This window comes from Rhinoraja longicauda, chromosome 15 (genome assembly GCF_053455715.1).
Source record: "Rhinoraja longicauda isolate Sanriku21f chromosome 15, sRhiLon1.1, whole genome shotgun sequence".
Taxonomy (NCBI): domain Eukaryota; kingdom Metazoa; phylum Chordata; class Chondrichthyes; order Rajiformes; family Arhynchobatidae; genus Rhinoraja; species Rhinoraja longicauda.
The window spans coordinates 14584274-14605820 of NC_135967.1; the positions used below are offsets into that span (position 1 = coordinate 14584274).

The 21547-nt window shown below is 46.2% G+C and overlaps 1 protein-coding gene across 3 annotated transcripts in view; it reads left to right on the forward strand.

Moving 5' to 3' along the window:
• The first annotated feature begins 1962 nt into the window (after positions 1–1962).
• Positions 1963–21547, forward strand: part of slitrk4 (SLIT and NTRK-like family, member 4) — a 46157-nt gene continuing 26572 nt past the window's right edge. For 2 of the 3 annotated variants that reach the window (XR_013548147.1, XR_013548148.1), the window contains exons 1-2: positions 1963–2771; positions 3861–6570. Coding sequence is in view for 1 of the 3 variants with exons in the window: in XM_078412209.1 (XP_078268335.1) it covers positions 3876–6350 (2475 nt within the window). In the remaining 2 variants the exon portion in view is untranslated. Of the gene's footprint in view, positions 2772–3860; positions 6952–21547 lie in introns of those variants that run through there. The other variant, XM_078412209.1, reaches the window with a different exon arrangement.

Genomic DNA, 21547 nt, shown 5'->3' on the forward strand with positions numbered 1-21547 from the left:
TAACGGGATTATTGTGGACACACTCAACAGCAGATACCGGTTTAGGTTTGGTGCAAATGGTGGACGGCACAGACTCGGCGGGCCGAAGGGCCTATTGAAGTGGGGATCCAAGGTACTGCAGATTCAGGAAATTCGAGGAAAATACAAAGTGCTGGAGGAACTCAGCGGGTCAGGCAGCATCTGCGGAGGGAATGGGCAGGCGACCTTTCGGATCGGGGCCCTTCTTCGGGGCTGAGCCCTTGTGCAACCACCTCCCCCAACCCTCGCCCGCATTTGCTGTGTGGCTCAATTGGCAAAGGCTCTGCTTCACAATGCCAGAGACGGGTTTGATCCTGACCTCGGGTGCTGTCTCTGTGGATTTTGCACGTTCTCCTCGTGACCGCGTGGGTTTCCTCCGGGTGCTCCAGTTTACCCCCACATCCCAAAGTCGTGATGATTTGTAGGTTAATTGGTCCTCTATAAAATAGTGCGTAGGGATTGAATGAGAAAAGTAGGACAACATAGAACTAGAACGATGGTTGGAGTGGACTCGGTGGGCCTGTTTCCATGTTGTACCTCTAAACTCAAACGTCTTTATATATATATATATATATAAAAAAGAGATGACACCAGGAACTGCAGGTGCTAATTTACCCCCCAAAAAAGATTCAAAGTGCTAGAGTGATTCGTCAGGTCAGGCAGCATCTCTGGAGAACAGGGATAAGGTATGTTTTGGGATGAACCCCTTCAGACTGTTTCTACCAGGAACTGCAGATGCTGGAATCCTCGGTAAAACATAAAGTGCTGGAGTAACTCAGCCGTCCAGTCAGCATTCCAACACTGAAAAAAAGGACCCATGTGTTATCTAGAACGTGATACAAATTCCCGTGGAACTTTCTCCCAGCCTGTCTCGTTTGAGAAACAGCGGAGGCGCCCCACCAATAGATGTTGGATGAGACCTGGTGCAATGAATCTGATCGATCTTAAATTTCAATTAACATTCTCAAGACACAGAAATCTGCTTTAAAAATATATATAATAATAACAACCCTGCAGCAATGTGGGTTTGACGCTAGGTGTCTCTAGGCCGCTTCCCAAATCATCCTGCGGTGGCTTGCATGGAACCAAATCTCACAAAGTGAAGCCCGCAGACTGTGGCCGCTCGGATTTGGTTTGCTGCATCCTCCGCCTTCCTTGTCCCAGAGCCTGGGAACAGACAGGGATAGGGAATAATCTTCATTGCTTGCCCGGCACCGCTCCCACGTGGCGTCCGGTTAACAATTACAACCGAATTTGTGCAGAGATCATGGCATTTTTTTTTTTGAAGGGGAAGGAGCTGGATCATCAGATAGATGGTGCCCTTGTTTTTAACCCCTTCCCCTCCCTTGCCAATCCCTGCAGTGTTCGCATTAAATACAAGCGCGCATTGATCATTTGCAGCGATCAAAGGGCGCCTGTGTGTTCCATGCAAACGCATTACATACGGAAGCAAATGCACTAAATACAGATTTCGGTTGTGTTTTTTTTCAGCGAGCAACTAAGTTATATAAGCAAAGCAATGGATTAATAAGGGAGGGGGGGGGGTATTTTAGAGCAGGGAGATTGAATCTCTCTTTCTCCATCTCTCCCTCTCCCCTCTCTCTTGAAAAACAAGGGTAACTTCATGCAAATATTTTGCCGCATCTTCGCACAGATTCGTGTTGGGGAAATGGATTGCTGGTGATTACCTGTAGGCAGGTAAAGGGGGGTCGCAAATACCCCCGCCCTGTGGCATGTGCACGATCGGCCAATGATTGATTAATAATTTCATGGCACTTTAATGTTTCAGCCTCCCTCCCTCCACCACCTCTCTCTCTCTCTCTCTCTCTCTCTCTCTCTCCAGCCAGCGCTCAGCAACTTGGATTGCTTTGAATTATTCACCCTTAATGTGTGTGTGTGTGGGTGTGTTTCTGTGTGAGCGTTTCTTGTTCGTGCGACAAGAGGCGTCAGATCGGTTCCCGGTCTCAAGGCACGTTCTTATTGCAGGCTCACCCAAAAAAAAAAAAAACTGGTCGCTCTTTTCAGACCATCTCACGCCAACTGCAGATGCAAGATGTTCCTTTCCACTGCACGGACTTCGCTCGGGTGCCATAGCGTCAGATGCGTTGCACAGAGAAAATACCAGCAGAACTTCGCTGCCCTTCCACGCCAGTGAACGGTGGAATCTGTTCTATAATATTACCCCCACCCACCAAAAAAAAAAATATAACAAGGAGGCTCTCTCTCTGACCAGTATTTGTTAATCAGCCGAGTTAAAGTCAGACCTTATTCTTGATTGATTTATTTTCTACCGGCCCAGAATTGCGACAGTCTCTGTCTGAATATTGGATCGAGCAGCAAATGTTCACCCATTTGCAGGGGTTTTGCAAGAGGTTTTCCCGGCACCTCTCGGCATCCCCCCGGTGAGATTCTGGGACTCGAGTGAGTGTGTGTGTGTGAGTGTGCGTCTATCTATCTCTGGGCGTTTTTAGACTGTAGATGGAGGAGGATTCCCCCGCGGACCAGCGCCCAGCAGCAGCAGCATCAGCAGCAGCATCAGCAGCAGCATCAGCAGCCGCCGCTTCCACGCTCAACCATCTGAAGATGTCCCGCTAACTGTCCGCACCCTGAATGTTCCCACTGCCCAGCCGGAGACAGTCAGAGGCCGGCGGCTGTCGGCTGCCTGGTGCTGCCCTGTGTCCCGGGTGTTAGATTCCGGCGCCGCAGAAGCGACTGTGTCCAAACACTGGATTACCCGCAGGGAAAAAAAGGAGGTAAATTCAACTTTGAGTGGGTTTCTAATGTGGTTTATACAGCGAGGTGACAAGCTGGGATTGGCGTTAGAATATCCCACTCCGATTCACAATTATTCCGCATCAAACTGCCCTTTCATACTTTATCCTCGCTTCATCTTTCTGTGGCCGCCTTGCCTCGACCGACGTGGGGTTTTGTGCAACTTTCTCCATTTTAAAACCTCAGCTCATTTATTGCGGTCCCCCGCGCGTCTCTCTCTCTCTCTCTCTCTCTCTCTCTCTCTCTCTCTCTCTCTCTCTCTTGCCCCCCCCCCCCCCCCCCTCATCTCCTTCCCGGCAATCTCACCCCTGCATCTCCCCATCTCTCACAGTCTCTCTCGTTCTCCCTCTCTCTGTCCCCACTCTCACTCCATCCTCCCGCTGCCCATCGCTCACACTCCGCATCCTGCCCTCCCCCACCCTTCTCTCACTCACCCCTTCTGCCTCCTCTCTATTTTCTCTTCCCTCTCCTCTCTTGCTCACTGCTTATTTCCCCTCTTATTCTATGCTCCTCGTTTTTTCATTCCTCTGCATCCATACACTCTTTCTTTCCCTCCTCTCTCACTTTCTCATCTCGCCTCCCTCCCCCCTTTCTCCCTTCCATCTTTCGCCTTCTCTCTCTCTCTCTCTCTCTCTCTCTCTCTCTCTCTCTCTCTCTCTCTCTCTCTCTCTCTCTCTCTCTCTCTCTCCTCCTCTCACAACCTCTTAACCTTCCCTCTCTCCTCTCTCCCTTTCCCTTATCTCTCCCTCCCTTCCCTCTTTGCTCCCTTCTCTATTTTGCCTCTCTTCCTTCATTCTTCCCTCTCTTAATCTCCCATTATTTCCCTCTTCTCTCTCTCCCCATCTCTATCACTTCTTTGCCTTCTCTCTTTCGCATTCCCTTCTCTCTTTCCTACCTTTCTTTCGCTCTTTCTCTCCGTCCCTTCTCTCACTCTCCCTTCCTTCTCTCTTTCCCACCCCCTCTCCCTGAACTCTCTCCCACTCCACCTCTAATTCCTCCCCCCCCCCCCCCCCCCCGTCCGCACACACCTGAACTCCCTGCTGCCCCAACTCTCCGCGTTGCCGTTCCAGGTAGATGGTGTGAAGATGCTGCTTCTTGTCCTGTTGACTCTCTCGGCGCCCACCCTGTCGCTGTCCTCGGACCCCGACGCGAGGGAGATGTGCTCCACTTGCTCCTGCACTCCGGTCGAACACATCCTCTACATCTCCTGCGAGAAGATCTCCGTGTACAGACCCAACCAGCTCAAACCTCCGACCGCCAACCTCTACCACCTCAACCTCCAGAACAACCTGCTCGTCTCCTTGGCACCCTACTCCTTCGCCAACTTCACCAACGCCATCTCCCTCCAATTGGGCAACAACAAGCTTGAGGAGATCGAGGCGGGGGCTTTCCGAGGGCTGAGCGGCCTCAAACAGTTGCACCTAAACAACAACGAACTGCGGGTCCTGCGAGCAGATATCTTCCAGGGTTTGGAGAACCTGGAGTATCTCCAGACGGACTACAACCTCATCAAGTCCATCGAGCGCGGAGCCTTCAACAAGATGCATAAACTCAAGGTCCTCATCCTCAACGACAACCTGATCTCCACGCTGCCAGACAACATCTTCCGCTTTGCGTCGCTCACCCACCTGGACCTTCGCGGGAACAAGTTGCAAAACATCGCTTACATTGGGGTGCTGGAACACATCGGCAGGATAGTGGAGTTTCAGCTGGAGGATAATCCATGGAACTGCTCCTGCGACCTGTTCCCGCTCACCTCCTGGTTGGACAATATGCCCTATCACCTGTACATCGGAGAGGCCATGTGCGAGCAGCCCGCCAACGTGTACGGGAAACTGCTGAAAGAGGTGACCAAGAGGGACCTCTGCCCTGAGGATGGGACCGGTAGCTTGGAGCCCACTCCGCCACCGCCCCTGCAACTGATTCCCAGGGGAACCCGCCGGCCCACCTTCCCCACCAAGTCCCCCAGTGCCACCAACTCTTCCAGGAGGTCCCAGTCTGGGATCGCCTCGGGCAAGTTCCTGTCGAGCAACCGCAACTACAGCCAAATCGTCTCCTTCCAGACCAAGGTGCCCCCGTTAGTGCTGTGCCCGTCCAGGTGTGTGTGCCAGAGTCAACCCATTGACATGGGAATGAGCGTGAGTTGTCAGGAAAGGGCGATCGAGAAGATCTCCGCTCTTCTGCCCAAACCTCCCAGCGCCAGGAAGCTCTTCCTCAACGGCAACTACATCAGGGACATCGAAACCTCCGACTTCGGGCACTACGATGGGTTGGACTTGCTGCACTTGGGCAACAATAAGATATCTGCCCTTCAGAATGGTGTGTTCAGGAACCTGACCAACCTAAGGAGGTTGTATCTGAATGGCAATCAGTTGGTGAAGGTCTCTCAGGATATCTTCGTCGGTCTGCACAACCTGCAGTACCTGTTCCTGGAGTACAACCTGATCAAGGAGGTGTCGGCGGGGACCTTCGACTCCCTGTCCAACCTGCAGCTCCTGTACCTGAACAACAACCTACTCAAAAGCTTGCCAGCCTACGCTTTCGCCGGGGTGCCGCTGGCTCGCCTCAACCTACGGAACAACCACTTCATGTACCTGCCGGTGAGCGGGGTACTGGATCAACTCCGGGCCCTGACTCAGATCGACCTGGAGGGGAACCCGTGGGATTGCACCTGCGACCTGGTGGCCCTCAAACTGTGGGTGGAGAAACTCCAACAAGGGACGCTGGTGAGGGAGGTGAAGTGCGAGACGCCGGCCAAGTTCGCAAGCGTGGACTTGAGGACACTGAAGAGTGAAGTCCTCTGTCCTCGGCTGTTGAACAGACCGTCTGCAATCAGCCCCAGTCCCAACCCACCCGCCGGGTCCAAGTCCACACCCTTTAATTTGACCAAGAGTTCTCCCGGTGGCCCAGTGCCTCTCTCCATCCTCATCCTCAGCATCCTGGTCGTGTTGATCCTCACCGTCTTCGTGGCTTTTTGTCTGCTGGTGTTCGTTCTCCAGCGGCACAAGAAGACCAACTCCAAGCAGGAAGGTGGCAACGCCGAGTGCGGGTTCATGCAGCCGCACATGAAGCAGGGCAAGGCGGAGACCACCCTCAGCTCAGTGCCCCAGACCATTGAGCAGATGGCCAAGAACTACTCGGGGAATGGGCGCAACCCGGACCAGGGCCTCTCCTTCGGGGACCCTCACGGCCAGACCATCTTCCTGAGGAACATCTCGGAGAAGGACAGAGAAGCCGCCCGCTCGGAAAACAAGAAGAGGTTGAGTACGATCGAGGAACTGGACGAGTTGCTGCCATCCAGGGACTCTCACTTGTTCTACCGGGACGTGACGGAGGGCAAGCAGGAGCTGAACAATCTGGGGGTCGGCAGCTTTGAACTGCAATATCCAGAGAAACACAACGAGGTGAAAAAAATGAAGAAATCGCTCTTGGGGAGCACGCATCCGAAGATGGTGGTGGAGTTAAGGAAGGGCGAGTATTTCGAACTGAAGGCGAAACTTCAGGGGTCCCCTGACTACCTACAGGTGTTGGAAGAACAAACAGCCCTGAGTCAGATATAGGGCAGGATATGAAGATTTTTTTTATTTAAAAAAAAGTTGATAATTGGAAAAGTGCCTTCTATTTACTGTACTTTTCAACATCTGTGATCTCGACGGGAGATTGGGACCTCGTCCTAAGTTATTCTGCAGACATGTTTTTATAAGGTGCAGCGTTTCCCACTTTGAATAAACTGGCAAGCACCAGGGATGCTATAAGGCGGAACGGTCTACAAAATCGAGGGTAACAGGATTTTTTTTTAATGAATCTGCTTAAGATTTCAGTCAGTTCTGACGCATCCCCGCCGACGTAAAGTCGGCCAGACACCTTATTTTAGAACGAGAATGTTTGTCCTTTTAATGTTCCTTTTAATATTCCACCCCCCTCCCGCGGAGGACTTTTGTTTTGCTGTTTGTGTATTGGCCTGAATTATTCTCATAAGTAGCCAGTGCTTTAGACATCAACCTGCCCGGTGCATGGGGACCTAAGTTGCATTTATGTTTTGCTATGGAGTATGAAAGGGAAAGGGAGGGTGGGAGAGACTGGATATTAGATGACATCGACTCACTGTCTGATATGACTCTTGTTTCTTGTGTTGTTGATGCAAACATACCAAAACAGTCCCAGAAAACGTTTAAAACAAAAACCGCCGGGGGGGGGGGGGGGGGGGGGGGGGTAGTAGAATTGGGAACAGCGGCGTTTGAAGAAGTAGGTTTCGCTGTTACTTTGAAATTATTTATAAATATAACGACAGCGACGCCTAGTACAGAATTGTGACAAATCTGGCAAAAAGGAATATCAATTGTAGGTTCTATTTTGTCCCCGTTACGTGAGATCTTTTAAGATTTCTTTCTGCAACGTTTGAACGAATGAATTACTGGTATGTAGCCGGAATTATAAATTCCCAGCCAAGGGTGTTAGGTTGCTTACTGTGTAAGCTTATTAAATGCATATTGCCTTCATAGCCATTATTTTCTCAAACTCTACAGTTAAACAGATTTGAGATTTAAAGATTGGCAAATATATATTCTTATGTTTCCCCAGTTACCAGAATGTTTACTTGCTAACATATTTATTGATATATAAAATAGTGGAAATGATATTCTATTACCTATTTTGTATTTTCATATTAAATTCATAGTGAATTGTGGTTCTGATTTGCGATTAACGCAATGTTTCATTACATTTGGAAGTTCCTACCTGGGTTCTGTACCTGTTTAGTCATTTCATTGTTTTTTGTTGACCAGGGCACTCTTGATGAATGTGTCTTGTTGCTAATTGCAGTATTTGTGATTTAAAAGGGTGATTTAAAAAAAAAAGCATATATATATATATATTTTGTTTGCCACTCAGTGTAATTGGGGGTGGCATGGAAAAAGCATTGCTATATAGAGAAAGCAAAATATTATCCAAGATGGAAATCGGAACTAAATGCTGGAAATGCAAAGTGATACCAATGTAAGGATGAAATGATTTAATGTTTCAGGTAATATAACTATGCACCTCAGTGAGAGACTTAGGATGAATAACAAAATTGAGGGCAGATTGAGAGTAATTATTTCCTTTGGTGAGTTATTTGGGAACAATGTGAGGGGGAGCTTCATGGTAGAGGATTGATGCTAAGGAAGAATATTTTGCACCAGGATCAGGAAAAAACTGGAACTCCTCCAGATGGTGCTGGGATTGGGATCTGGCACGGACATTTCATATTTACTCACAGCACTTCATATTTCACTCGGGCAGCTTGCAACCAGCAGTATATTGATCCCTCTGATTTCTCTAATTTGAAGTAACTCTTGCATTCACTCTCTCTCTGTCCCTCCCCCACCATTGTTGTCTTGATAATGTCCCTTCATTATCACTTCTTCCACAGCCAACAATGAACCACTCCACCTATCTTGAGTCGATCTGTGCTGTACCTTTTCATGTCTCTAGTTTCCCTCTACCACGACTCGCAGTCTGAAGAATGACTTGACCTGAAACGTCACAGATTCCTTTCCTCCAGAGATGCTGCCTAACCCGCTGGGTTACTCCAGCATTTTGTGTCTATCTACATACACTTCCGATCCAGGACTGATAGCTTCAATTAGATTGGGATTGAATATATACTGTATAAACCCGAGCCCAATGAAATAATTTATTGGTCACAGATGCTGAGTTTTCATGTTTCTGGAGATCACGGCAAATAGCTTGATCACATTCATGATTTTCTGAGACAATGTGAGGTTGATTCTCTGTTCTCTGGTCTCAGCGATTCAAGGGAATGTGATGCTGACCTGGATATCACCATATTCCGACTTACACTCACCATGAAATCCCAGTCACATAATCCATCTGCAAATGGAAATTAATGAATCTATCTCCGTTTATCAGGATAGTAAGATTCCTTTGCCTATGTCCATTGTGTTTGAGGAAGTACACTGTCTCCCAGTCCATAGCAATAATTCAATTTTGAGACTTTAATCACCTATATAATTTATGCTCTCTCCCTATTCTTCCATCCACCCCTATAGAAATTAGCTCCTCCAATTTTGGACATCTTTTATGGCTTGATGTTCACAAACACTCCTGAGAAGTTCATTAGAATGTTTATTAGAATAAAATAAAGTTTATTGGAATACCTTACCCATCGATGGCAATTATATAAATGAGAGTTGTTCTCGTGGTTGGAGCTGGCAGTGTTTGTTATGACTATACTCTACATCGTGTGGCAAATCAGTACTTAAAGCAGGTACAAATATTGTCAACCAACGTGGGAAAATTGTTGCTAGTTATTTGGTCAATTGTACTGTGAAACTTTGGCTGCATGGTATCTTCATTTAATTTGAAGTCTGCTTGAACCTCTGCTGTATATTAAAAAAAAGCATATTACAACCTGTGTTTAGTTTAGTTTAGTGATACAACGCGGAAACAGGCCCTTCGGTCCACCGAGTCCATCGATCGATCACCTGTTCACACTAGTACGATGTTAACCCACTTTTGGATCCACTCCCGACACACTCGGGGCAATTTACAGAGGCCAATTAACCTATAAACCCGCACATTGTGGGAATGTAGGATGACTCTGGAGCACCCAAAGGAAATCAGTGTGGGGACCGAACCCGGGCTTCTGGCTTTGTGAGGCAGCAGCTCTACGAGCTGCACTACTGTGTCAAAGGAATACACAAAATGCCGGAGTAACTCGGTGGCTCAGGCAGCATTTTGCTGTTGTTACTCAGTTTCCCCCAGCAGTTTGTGTCCACCTTTGGTCTAAAAACCAGCATCTGCTGTTCATTTTTGCTGCACCACCAAGCCACTGGATGTAATGGGATAGACAGCCAGAACACACTTGTTACTATTCACTCACCGAGTCAAAACAGGAAGGTATTTTCCTCAGCAAATAAAGAAACTGCTGGAGTAACTCGGTGGCTTGATTGGCAATCGCGAGTGGGGCAGTGACAGGAGTTGCCTGTGTTTCAGGTTGAGCCCTGCAATGGGATCTCGACCTGAAAAGCTGACAATTCCCTTTTGCCCACGGTTACAGTTGTTAGTTTGTTATACTCGTGTTATTTTCTACAGTGAACTCTCAGACAGATTCACCAAAGTGGAACACAGAGTGCTGGAGGAACTCAGCGGCCCAGGCAGTATCTGTGGAGGAAATGGACAGGCAGTGTTTCGGGAGTCTGAAGAAGGGCCCAGACCCGAAATGTTGTCTGTCCAAATTCTCCACCGATGATGTCTGACCCGCTGAGTTCCTCTAGCACGTTGTGTTTTGCTCAAGATCCAACATCTCTGTGGTTACGTAAGGAACACAAGGATAGGGTAGACAGCTAGACCATTTTATCCAGGATGGAAAATCAAATATTTGATAATGTAGCTTGAAGGTGAGAGGAGCAAACTTTAAAGGAGATGTGTGGGGCAAATGTTCTTTATACAGAGAGTGATGAGTGCCTGGAACACACTGCTGGGGATTGTGGATGACACAGATATGATGGTGGTATTTGGATAGCATTTGTATAATAGAGGCAATAGAGGGATATGGATTATGTGCAGGCAGATGTTTTGATCTTGGCATCATGTTCGGCACAGATATTGTGGACTGAAGGGCCTATTGTGCTGTACATTTCTGTGTGAGCATTCTCCATTGTGCTAGGTAGAAGGTTACCGATGGGGAGATAGTGTTGGGAGGGATGCATCAAGAAAATTACCACAATATGCACATGGATGCAGAAACAAAAACACCATGTGCAAAATGACTTGGCATTCAGAAACTCTTTGGAATGCTTACAACACCTGGAATGGCCTTGATGGTTCAAATTCTTCTGAATCAGTTTGCAGATGAACAATAATCATATATTGCCTTTCCGCTGACTGGTTAGCATGCAACAAAAGCTTTTCACTGTACCTCGGTACACGTGACAATAAGCTAAACTCAAACTCAAGAGCTAAGCACGAACGAAGCAGAATTCTTCCTATCCCCTACTATTGATTTCTCCCCCAATCCCGATGGATGTTTGTGATTCAAAAAAGTCTTAAACACAAGCACCCAACATTAGTAAATGTTCACCCACACTTTACCTTTCCCTCTCTCTCTCTCCGTGACTTTGATTTGTCAGCCTTATCCAAAGGGTTCTTCTTTTTTCGCTTTGTTTCCACCATCTACGATATTGATATTTGGTGTCGGTTTATTATTGCCACATGCACCAAGATACAGTGAAAAGCTTTTGTTTGCCTGCTATACAGTTAACTAAAGCTGCAGAGACCTAAGAGACTACAGATGATGGAAACGTAAGCAAAATACAAGGTGCTGGAGAAAATCAGCGGGTTAGGCAGCATGCTATCCAATTAAATCATATCATGGATACTATCAAGCCATACACAACTACAACACATTGAGCGAAAAGAAAAATACCCGATGGCAGAAAAGAGTTTTCTGCATTGTAACGTTAAAGTTACAGAGAAAAGTTCCAGTGTCCACAATGAGGTAGGTTGGAGGAATGGGGACACACTCTAGCTTATGGGAAAACCACTTATCAGTCAGATTAAGATGATGGGGGGGGAGGGGGGCGGGAGAAATGTTAATAGGAACCTGAGGGGTAACTTTTTTACACAAAGGGTGGTGGGTGTTAGTGGATAGGATAGGTTTAGATGAATATGGGCCAAACGCAGGCAGGTGGGAATAGTGTGTTGGTCGGCGTGGACAAGTGTAGAAGTTGGGAGGTTGTATAAGAAATTGGTCAGGATGCATTTAGAGTATTGTCTACAGTTTTGGTCCGCATGTTATAGGAAAGATGTTGTCAAGCTGGAAAGGGTTCAGAGAAGATTTAAGTGAATGTTGCCAGGCCTCAAGGGCCTGAGCCATAGGAAATAGGAAGAGGTTGAGCAGGCTAGGATTTTATTCTTTGGGGTGCAGTAGGATGAGGGGTGATCAGATAGAGGTGTACAAAATCATGGGAGGAATACATTTAACAAAAGCACAGAGAAGAAGAATTGAGAACCAGAGGACATAGGTTTAAGATGATGGGGGGGGGGGAGAATGTTAATAGAAGCCTGAGGGGTAACTTTTTTACAAAAAGGGTAGTGGGTGTTAATGGATAGGATAGGTTTAGAGGAATATGGGCCAAATGCAGGCTGGTGGGAATAGTGTATTGGATGGCGTGGACAAGTTGGGCCAAAAAGTATTTAATTGTCATATGTACTGACAACGGAACTATGAAATGAACACATGCTGCAGCATAATAGACTGTAAATGCAATGACACAGATCGCTATATAATAAATCAATAATACAATAAATGATTAACCAGAATCCTGGATAAATATAAGAGTGCAAAACCGAGGTCAACTAAAGTCAAAGTCCATAGAAGATCATATTTGCTGTGGTCACTATTGTGCAGTACTCAAGAGTATGATGGTTGCTGGGAAGAAGCTGTTCTTGAACCTGGAGGTCACAGTTTTCAGGCTGCTGTACCTTCTTCCTGATGGTGGTAGCGAGATGAGAACGTGTCCAGGGTGGTGTGGGTCTTTGATGACGCTGACTATCTTTTTGAGGCAGCACCGCCTGTAGATCCCTTCGATGGTGGGGTCAGTCCCTGTGATAGAAACATAGAAACATAGAAAATAGGTGCAGGAGTAGGCCATTCGGCCCTTCGAGCCCGCACCGCCATTCAATATGATCATGGCTGATCATCCAGCTCAGTAGCCTGTACCTGCCTTCTCTCCATACCCCCTGATCCCTTTAGCAAAAAGGGCCACATTTAACTCCCTCTTAAATATAGCCAATGAACTGGCCTCAACTACCTTCTGTGGCAGAGAATTCCACAGACTTCGATGGACCTTCGATGGTGGGGAGGATAACAGTCAGAGAGAGCCTGAACTCTCACTACATCTTTCACAGCTTCAGGGTTATCCACAGAATTTTGTAGCCAATTAAATTGAAACATAAAGTAAGAAGCACGACGGCTGACAATTGCACAGCAAGATGTCACAATGAACAGTGTCATTAATAATGGAATCAGGTGTTGGTGTTTCTGTTAAGTTGAGGGTTAAATATTGGCCAGGATACATGTACCATAGAATAACTCAGTCCTAAGAAGAGTCCCAATCCGAAACGTTGCCTATCTATGTTCTCCAGAGATGCTGCCTGACCTGTTGAGTTACTCCAGCACTTTGTGTCCTTTTTTATAAACCAGCATCTGCAGTTCCTTGTTCCTGTATCTGTAAAAACAGCACAGGAACAGGCCCCTTCAGCCCACAGTGTTCGTACTGATTGTGATATCGGGCCAAGCTAATCTCCTTTGCCTGCGCATGTTCCGAATCCCTTCATTCACTATGTATCAATGTACCTATCGAAAAGCCCCTTAAACACCACTACTGTATCTGCCTCTACCACCACATTGGCATCTCATCCCGGGCATCCAACACCGTCTGTGTGAAGAGCCTTGCCCCGCACTACTCCTTTAAACTTTGCGCCTCTCACCTTAACGCTCCGATCTCTAGTGTTTGATATTTGCACCCAAGAGAAAAGGTTCTAATTGTCTGACTGATTTACATAGATACAATGCAATACAATATCTTTATTGTCATTGTACAAGTACAACGAGATTAAGAATGCCGCTTCCATATCGATGCTATAAAATATATAAATAAATCACGGCAAAAACGATTTCCCAATCTCGTTGTACCCCTGGGTACAATGACAATAAAGATATATTGTATTGTATTGTAAAACAACAAAGGGGGGGGGGAAGGGAAACAAGGTAAAGTGCAAAAAAGGTTCATGCAGGGTCAGTTGTGCCAGATGACCCTGGGGGCAGAGACGGATCATGGCGGGCTCTCAGCAGGACCGATTCAGAGCAGCTATAGCTCTAGGGATAAAGCTGTTTCTTAGTCTGGAGGTGCGGGCTTGGAAGGCCTTGTAACGTCTGCCAGATGGAAGTAGTTCAAACAGACGGTGGCATGGGTGTTTGGGGTCCTTGTAGATGCTGGTGGCATTCCTGAGGCAGCGTGCATTGTAGATGTCCTCCAGGGCTGATAGCTGTATCCCAACGATCCTCTGCGCTCTGCAGACGACCTGCTGAAGAGATACATAGACACATGGTCAATAGGTGCTGGAGTAGGCCGGTCGGCCCTTCGAGCCAGCACCACCATTCAATGTGATCATGGCTGATCATCCACAATCAGTACCCCGTTCCTGCCTTCTTCCCACCCATATCCCTTGATTCCACTAGCCCCAAGAGCTCTATCTAACTCTCTTTTGAATGCATCCAGTGAATCGGCCTCCACTGCCTTCTGAGGCAGAGAATTCCACAAATTCACAACTCTCTGAGTGAAAAAGGTTTTCCTCATCTCCATTCGAAATGGCCTACCCCTTATTCTTAAACTGTGGCCCCTGGTTCTGGACTCCCCCAACATTGGGAACATGTTTCCTGCATCTAGATGCATCTGCATCTGGCGTGTCCTTAATAATTTTATATGTTTCTATAAGATCCCTTCTCATCCGTCTAAATTCCAGTGAATACAAGCCCAGTCGCTCCATTCTTTTATCATATGACAGTCCCGCCATCCCGGGAATTAACCTTGTGAACCTATGCTGCACGCCCTCAATAGCAAGAATGTCCTTCCTCTGATATTCAGGGACCTCTTTTTTTCCCCCAAAAATAAACCTCTTTCAGATGACTTCCCCTCTCATCTCCATGGCAAACCCGTGGGACTTGAGAGAGTTTATGTTCAGCAGTTGAGTCGAGTTCTGGCACCTTGGGACAATAGTGAGATGTGGGTATTTTTCAAATGGTTGTCCATCACACCCACCACCTGATTATGATCTGCACTGACTACTGCTTGCAGGGAAATCAGTTGCTATTATCTCCAATGCCTACTATTAACAGAAAGGGAACAGCAGGATTGTGACGGATTTGTGGAATTCATTGCCACAGACGGCAGTGGAGGCCAAGTCAGTGGATATTTTTAAGGTGGAGATTGACAGATTCGTGATTAGTACAGGTGTCAGGGGTTATGGGTTATGGGGCAAAGGCAGGAGAACAGGGTTAGGAGGGAAAGATAGATCAGCCATGACTTAATGAGCCGAGTGGCCTAATTCTGCTCCTAGATCTTATGAACATGAACATAGCGAGAGCATTCATATCTTAGAAACAAGGAACTGCAGATGTTGGTTTACACAAAAGGACACAAAGTGCTGGAGTAACTCAGTGGTTCAGGCCACAATTCTGGAGAACATAGGTCGGTGAAGTTTCGGGTCAGGTCTCTTAGTTTTAGGTTAGTTTATTGTCACGGTGTATTGAGGTACTGTGAAAAGCTTTTTTGCGAGCTAACCAGTCAGTGAAAGACTTCTTCAGACCTCTTTGGGAAGGCAACATTTCAGACGTCTGATATGAATGGGCGATGTTTCAGATGTCTGAAGAAGGGTCCCAATCCGAAACATCACCTGTCCATGTTCTCCAGAGATGCTGCCTGACGCGCTGAGTTACTCCAGCACTTTGTGTCCATCTTCAATGTTGAGTTGAAGCGTCCTCAACCATTCTTTTAGAAAATCCAAACTGAACCATTGTCACACACATTTGCAGTCCTTTTGCATGCATTATTTGCCTGCCTCAGCACCGCACTGCATGTGTTTAGCCTAGATGATGCACTTTCCAGTGTGAGACTTGATCCTTCCCGAAGGCATGTGTTACACTTTGACCCACACCTGACATCCAGCGGCAGAAGTGTCAGCTTGCTGCTGGCAGCTTCCAGGGTAATAATAACCTGTCTCCATTCAAACCAGCTGTGGTAAGCTGGCAATGCTCACAACAATGCCCTTGGGCTGTGTTCTGTATCAAAACTGATTATCTTGGAGTGGAGATTATGTCCGGAACTTCATTCTTGTAATGGACTCAATGACCATTTATAAATAGAAGATTTATTAAAAAATTTAAAAGGCAATTTGTTCTCTGATACATGAAATAAAAAGGACTGATTAATTAATTGAAAGATATAGCATGGAATCAAGCCCTTCAGGCTACTGGAGTCCACGATGACCATCGATCACCTGTTCACACTCGTTTTGTTATCCCATTTAGTCCCACATTTGGGGCATTTTTTCAGAGGCCAGTTAACCTGCAAACCTGCATGCCTTTGGGATGTTTATTGGAATCTGGAGCACCCGGAGGAAACCCATAGGGTTACAGTGGAAATTTGCTCTAAACAGACAGCATCCAAGGCCAGGATCGAACTTGGATTTCTGGCGCTGTGAGGCAGCAGCTCCACCAGCTGCACCACTGTGATACAACAGCAAACATATAAGACACAGGGAGCTGCAGGTGCTGGAATCTTGAGCAAAACACAGGCTGCTGGAGGAACAGTGGGTCGGGCCCCATCTGTGGAGGGAATGGATAGGTAACGTTTCAGTTTGAGACCTATCTTCAGACTGATGTTGCAATGTTAGAAATTGTTAGCAGGTCAAGAAACATTTACAAAACAGATCCTATATTCCACTTTGGTCTTAATCAGAACTAGCCAATTCTGATACTCACTGAGGTTGGATATCTGAAATCATTACCCTCAATTGTAAGTTCAAGCTCAGAAATAAATTCAGTAATTTTGGTTAACTTTCCAGTTTGCATCAAAACTGGCTAGTTGCAATGGAAATGGGTGTGGCACAGTGGCACAGCGGTAGAGTTGCTGCCTTACTGTACCAGAGACCCAGGTTCTATCCTGACTAAAGGTGCTGTCTGTATGGAGTTTGCATGTTCTCCCTGTGACTGGATGGGCTTTCTCCGGGTGTGCCAGTTTCCTCCCACATTCAAACAACATGAAGGTTTGTAGGTTAATTGGCTTCTGTAAATTGTCTGTAGTGTGAAGGGTAGAACTAATATAAGGGTGATCGTAGAGCGGTCTTGGTGGGCTAAAGGGCCTGTTTCCACGCTGTATCCCTAAACTCAACTAAATGCCATCAACTTGCATTAAACTATATTCTGCTCCTCTCTATCTTTACCTTTACTCCACCTATTGTACTTGAGTTTAGCTTGATTGTGTTTACGTAGAGCATTATCTGATCTGTTTGGATAGCATGCAAAACTAAGCTTTCCACCGTACCTCGGTATGTGTGACAATCATAAACCTAAACCTACACCGTTACTAACTCAGTCTTTCTCTATAGGTGCTGCATATGTTGCTAAGTATTTCTCCTATTCTCTTTTATTTCAGCATTTCTAGCATCTGCACAGTTTTGTATCACACGTTTCAGCTTTGCGTTCCTCTTCATTGATTCATTCATCTCTTTCTATTTACCTCTCCCAGATGGAGCAGCTGGAAGTAACAAACTTTTATCACCCACTCTCTATCACTTGTAGTCATTCAGTCTCTCTTGGTCATTATCCTATCGGAGACCTTTCCTTTGTTCTTTCCACCAACTGACTCCCACCCTCACCTTCTCTGCTGCTTAAACATGTTTGATTTCTACCTTTCTCTAGCATCAATGATAGGTTACTGTTGAAAGTCTCTCCACAGATGTCACCTGCCCTACTGTTTGTTGTCTGCAGTTTTTTTGTGCTTTTATAAACTTCAGATTTAGTTTAGTTTAGAGATACAGTGTGGAAAAAGGCCATTCGGCCCACTGAGTCCACACCGACCACCTAACACTGATTCTGTGACCTCCGCACTATGGGCAGTTTATAAAAGCCAATTAACCTACAAATCCACATGTCTTTGGGATGTGGGAGGAAACTGGAGCACCCAGACGAATCCCACAATGTCACAGGGAGAACGTACAAACTCCACACAGACAGCACTCGTAGTCAGGGTCGAACCTGGGTTTAGGTTAGTTTAGTTGAGAGATACAGTGTGGATACAGGCCTTTCGGCCCACCGGGACCGCACTGACCAGCGATCCCCCACGTTAACACTATCCTACACCCACAAGGGACAATTTTTACATTTACCAAGCCAATTAACCTACAAACCTGTACGTCTTTGGAGTGTGGGAGGAAACCAAAGATCTCAGAGAAAACCCACGCAGGTCACGGGGAGAACGTACAAACTCCCTACAGACAGCACCCGTAGTCGGGATTGAACCTGGGTCTCTGGCGCTGCATTCGCTGTAAGGCAGCAACTCTACCACAGCACCATCGTGCCGCCCTCTAATGTCTAACATCTGCATTATTTGCTCTTTGATTACTGCTCTCCAACTAACCTTGTGTGGCAGCTGATGTGATTCGCTTCTATCTAGTTTAATAATTGGGCTGCTTAGTAAGTTCGAGTCAAGAGATTTTTAATTCTTACACACACCAGGAACTGAACAATGAAATTTTTAATTGCTGCAGCTTTACAGTCCCATTAACACAACACCGCAAATAAATATGCCATATAAAAATAAAATAATCAATAATAAATTTATCAATAATACTAGGTAACTGGACCATAATAGTGCAATCCAGAGTGTGTAGTACAACCTAAATAAGGACCAGTGTAAATCATTGCTGAGGCAGTGTTGAGGTTAGTGATGTGCAGGGTGGTTCAAGATCTTGATGGTCGCTGTGAAGACGCTGTTCTTCAACCTGAAGGTCATAGTTTTCAGACTCCTGTACCACCTTCCCAATGGTAGCAGTGAGATAAGAGCATGGCCAGGGTGTTGTGAACCTTGTTGATATTCCTGTAGATCCCTTCAATGATGCAGGGGTCGATACCCATGATGGACCGAGCAATATCCGCCAGAAACTCAACCAACCTGTGACTTTTTAATGTCCATCATTCAGTTGTTTTAGTCAATTGGTGAAAGTTACCCTTGGATTAAACAATTCTAATCACAAATGATATGGGCCTGTAAAGCTGCAAGTGAGAATTTAATCACGACAGCTGGTAGAGCTGCTGCTGTACAATGCCAGAGACCTAGGTTTGATCCTGACCTCGGGTGTTGGCTGTGTGGAGTTTGCACGTTCTCCCTGGAACCGCAAGGGTTTCCTTCGGGTGCTCTGGTTTCCTCCAACATCCCAAAGGCATGTGGGTTTATAGGTTAATGGGCCTCTGTAAATTGCCCCATAATGTGTAGGGAGTGGATGAGAAAGTGGGATAACAGAGTTGTGTGAATGGACGGCATGGACTCTGGGCTAAAAGATCTCCAAATTCAATTCAATTCATTTCATTGTTCGGTTGCCTTACATATGATAATTAAACACTTTTGTCTCTTCCCTTGACTCAAGGCATTTACACATCACTTCATTCATCAATTATTTGGAAAATGTATGTTCTTATTATTAAACTACACAGAAACAGCCTGAATTTTTTTATGGAGTGTGAAGTGTACGTTTCCTAATTACCATTTCCATTGCCTGAAAAGAAATCAGATAAAATGAGTTCCACTGTCGTTTGCAATATTAGACAGAGGGCAACGACAACCAACAATTTGACCTTGTAGGAGTTTGCACATTCTCCCTGTGGCTGCATGGGTTTCCTCCGGGTGCTCCGGTTTCTTCCCACACTCCAAAGCCGTACAGCTTTGTAAGTTAATTGGCTTTGGTAAAATTGTAAACTATCCCTAGTCTGTGGGACTAGTGCTAGTGTATGGAGTGATCGCCTGTTGGCTCGGACTCGGTGGACCGAAGGGTCTGCTTCCACACTATATCTCTAGCCTAGTCTAAAATAAAGTTTAGTTTGTTAAGTTAAGTTTAGAAATACAGCATAAAAACAGGCCCTTTGGCCCACTGACTCCATGCCGATCATCGATCATCTGATCACACTAGTTCTATATTATCCCACATTCTCGTCCACTCCCTACACACCAGGAGCAATTTACAGAGGGCCAATTAACCAACACACCCGCTTGCCTTTGGGATGTGGGAGGAGCACCTGGGGGATACCCATGCAGTCACAGGGAGAACATGCAAACACCACACAGACAGCACCCGAGTTCAGGATCGAACCCGGGTCCCTGCGTGGTGAGGCAGCAGCTCTGTACCGCAAGATGATTGGCAAATGTGGCCAAAGTGAAGAGCAGGATGTTTTAAATGCACTGCCTGAGAAGGTGGAGGGTGGAGGGTAGTTTGAAGGGGGGGGGGGGGGGGGAGTTGGGGGATAGTGGGGTGGAGGGGTTGCAGAGTGGGGGGTAGCTTTAAGATGCAATTTAAAATGTAAATCAGATTAGATGCTTGGAAAGATGAAACTTGTAGCACTGTGGGTGGGAAGAGCAGAGGGAGGAGAAGTAATTGGAAAGCACTTTCAAAGAATGGTGTCCTTCTGTGCTGCATTATTCAACGGTTGAAAGATTGTTTGCTTCTTTCTCCTTCATTTATGTCAATTGAAATAGTTGACACATCGCTCACTTTCAGTGCATTTCCCTGTTCAGTCCCCGCTGACACACGAACAGTCCTTGCATCTAATGCAGGAGGAAGTAAGAAGACACACTGTGACGGAGTGCTCTCCAGACCCATGCTGTTGATTCCAATGGACAACCAGTGGTTCAGGTTTATTGAAATAGAGGGCGTTAGCACAACAAGCAAAGAATTGTGATAATATCATAAATCATGTGCAATCCCAAGAGATAGTCATGACCTTACATCTGAAAGAACTTGTTTAATTCCGTACAACCAGTCCATCTACACTTCACGCTGCCTCGGCAAGGCCACCAGCATAATCCAAGACCAGTCTCATCCCGGTCACTCCCTCTTCCCCCATCTCCCAGCAGGCAAGAGGTACTGAAGTGTGAAAACACACACATCCAAATTCAGGGGCAGTTTTTTCTCAGCTGTTATCAGGCAACTGAATCTTCCTATCACCAACTAGAGAGTGGTCCTGACCTACCATCTATCTCATTGGAGATCCTCGGAATATCTTTAATCGGACTTAACGGTATTCCCTTTATCCTGCATCTGTACACTGTGGATGGTTTCATTGCAATCATGTATTGTATTTCCACCACCGATTTTTCAGCACCATTGGTTTCAGAGCCTTTCTGTTGGTTGATCGGTAAATACATATAGATAGTTTGTATGTAGGTTGTTTGTAGGTAGGTTACCTAAAATTGGAGAATTCAAGGTTCTTACAGTTGGGTTATAAGCTACCCAAGCAGAATATTAGGTGCTGTTCCTCCAGTTTGCATGAGATCTCTCTGGCAATGGAGGAGGCCCAGGACAGCAAGGTCTGTATGGGAATGGGAAGAGGAATTAAATTGGTTGGCAATCGGGAAATCCAGTAGGTCTTGGCGAACCGGGCACAAGTGTTCGGCGAAACGGTGGCTGAGTCTACGCTTGGTCTGCCCAAGCGAAATCTCCACGCCTTTAAGTCCAAGGATGTCTGGATTATTACTCCAATAACACAAGCACATGATACATCACAACAAAGGGATTTCAGTAGAGCACAGAGGGGAGGAAACAGCAATGTAACTCCATCTTTAATGCACAATGACACTGATGGTTGTGCAAACATTTCCATTCTAGCCCCAGAGTGTCTCTGAAAGCAGAAAGCCTTGTTCCCCTGTGTCACACTGGTGAAAGAGTAATAAAATTAAGAACATCAAACCTGAAAGTGGATAGCTTCACGTGACCAGTACTACGGTGACAGAAGTGTGCCTTTTGCATGATTAATGCCTTGCTAAACTGAGCAGATGCTTGGGATAAACTCTCTCTCACAGAAAAGGTGCACCATGCACCTCAACTTGCAAAATGGGCCTTGTGCAAGGGATTGCTTCTTTAATCTTCAGAAGATCATGTTAAAAAAAGGAACATATTTTAGGAAAAAAGGACTATGTTTGAT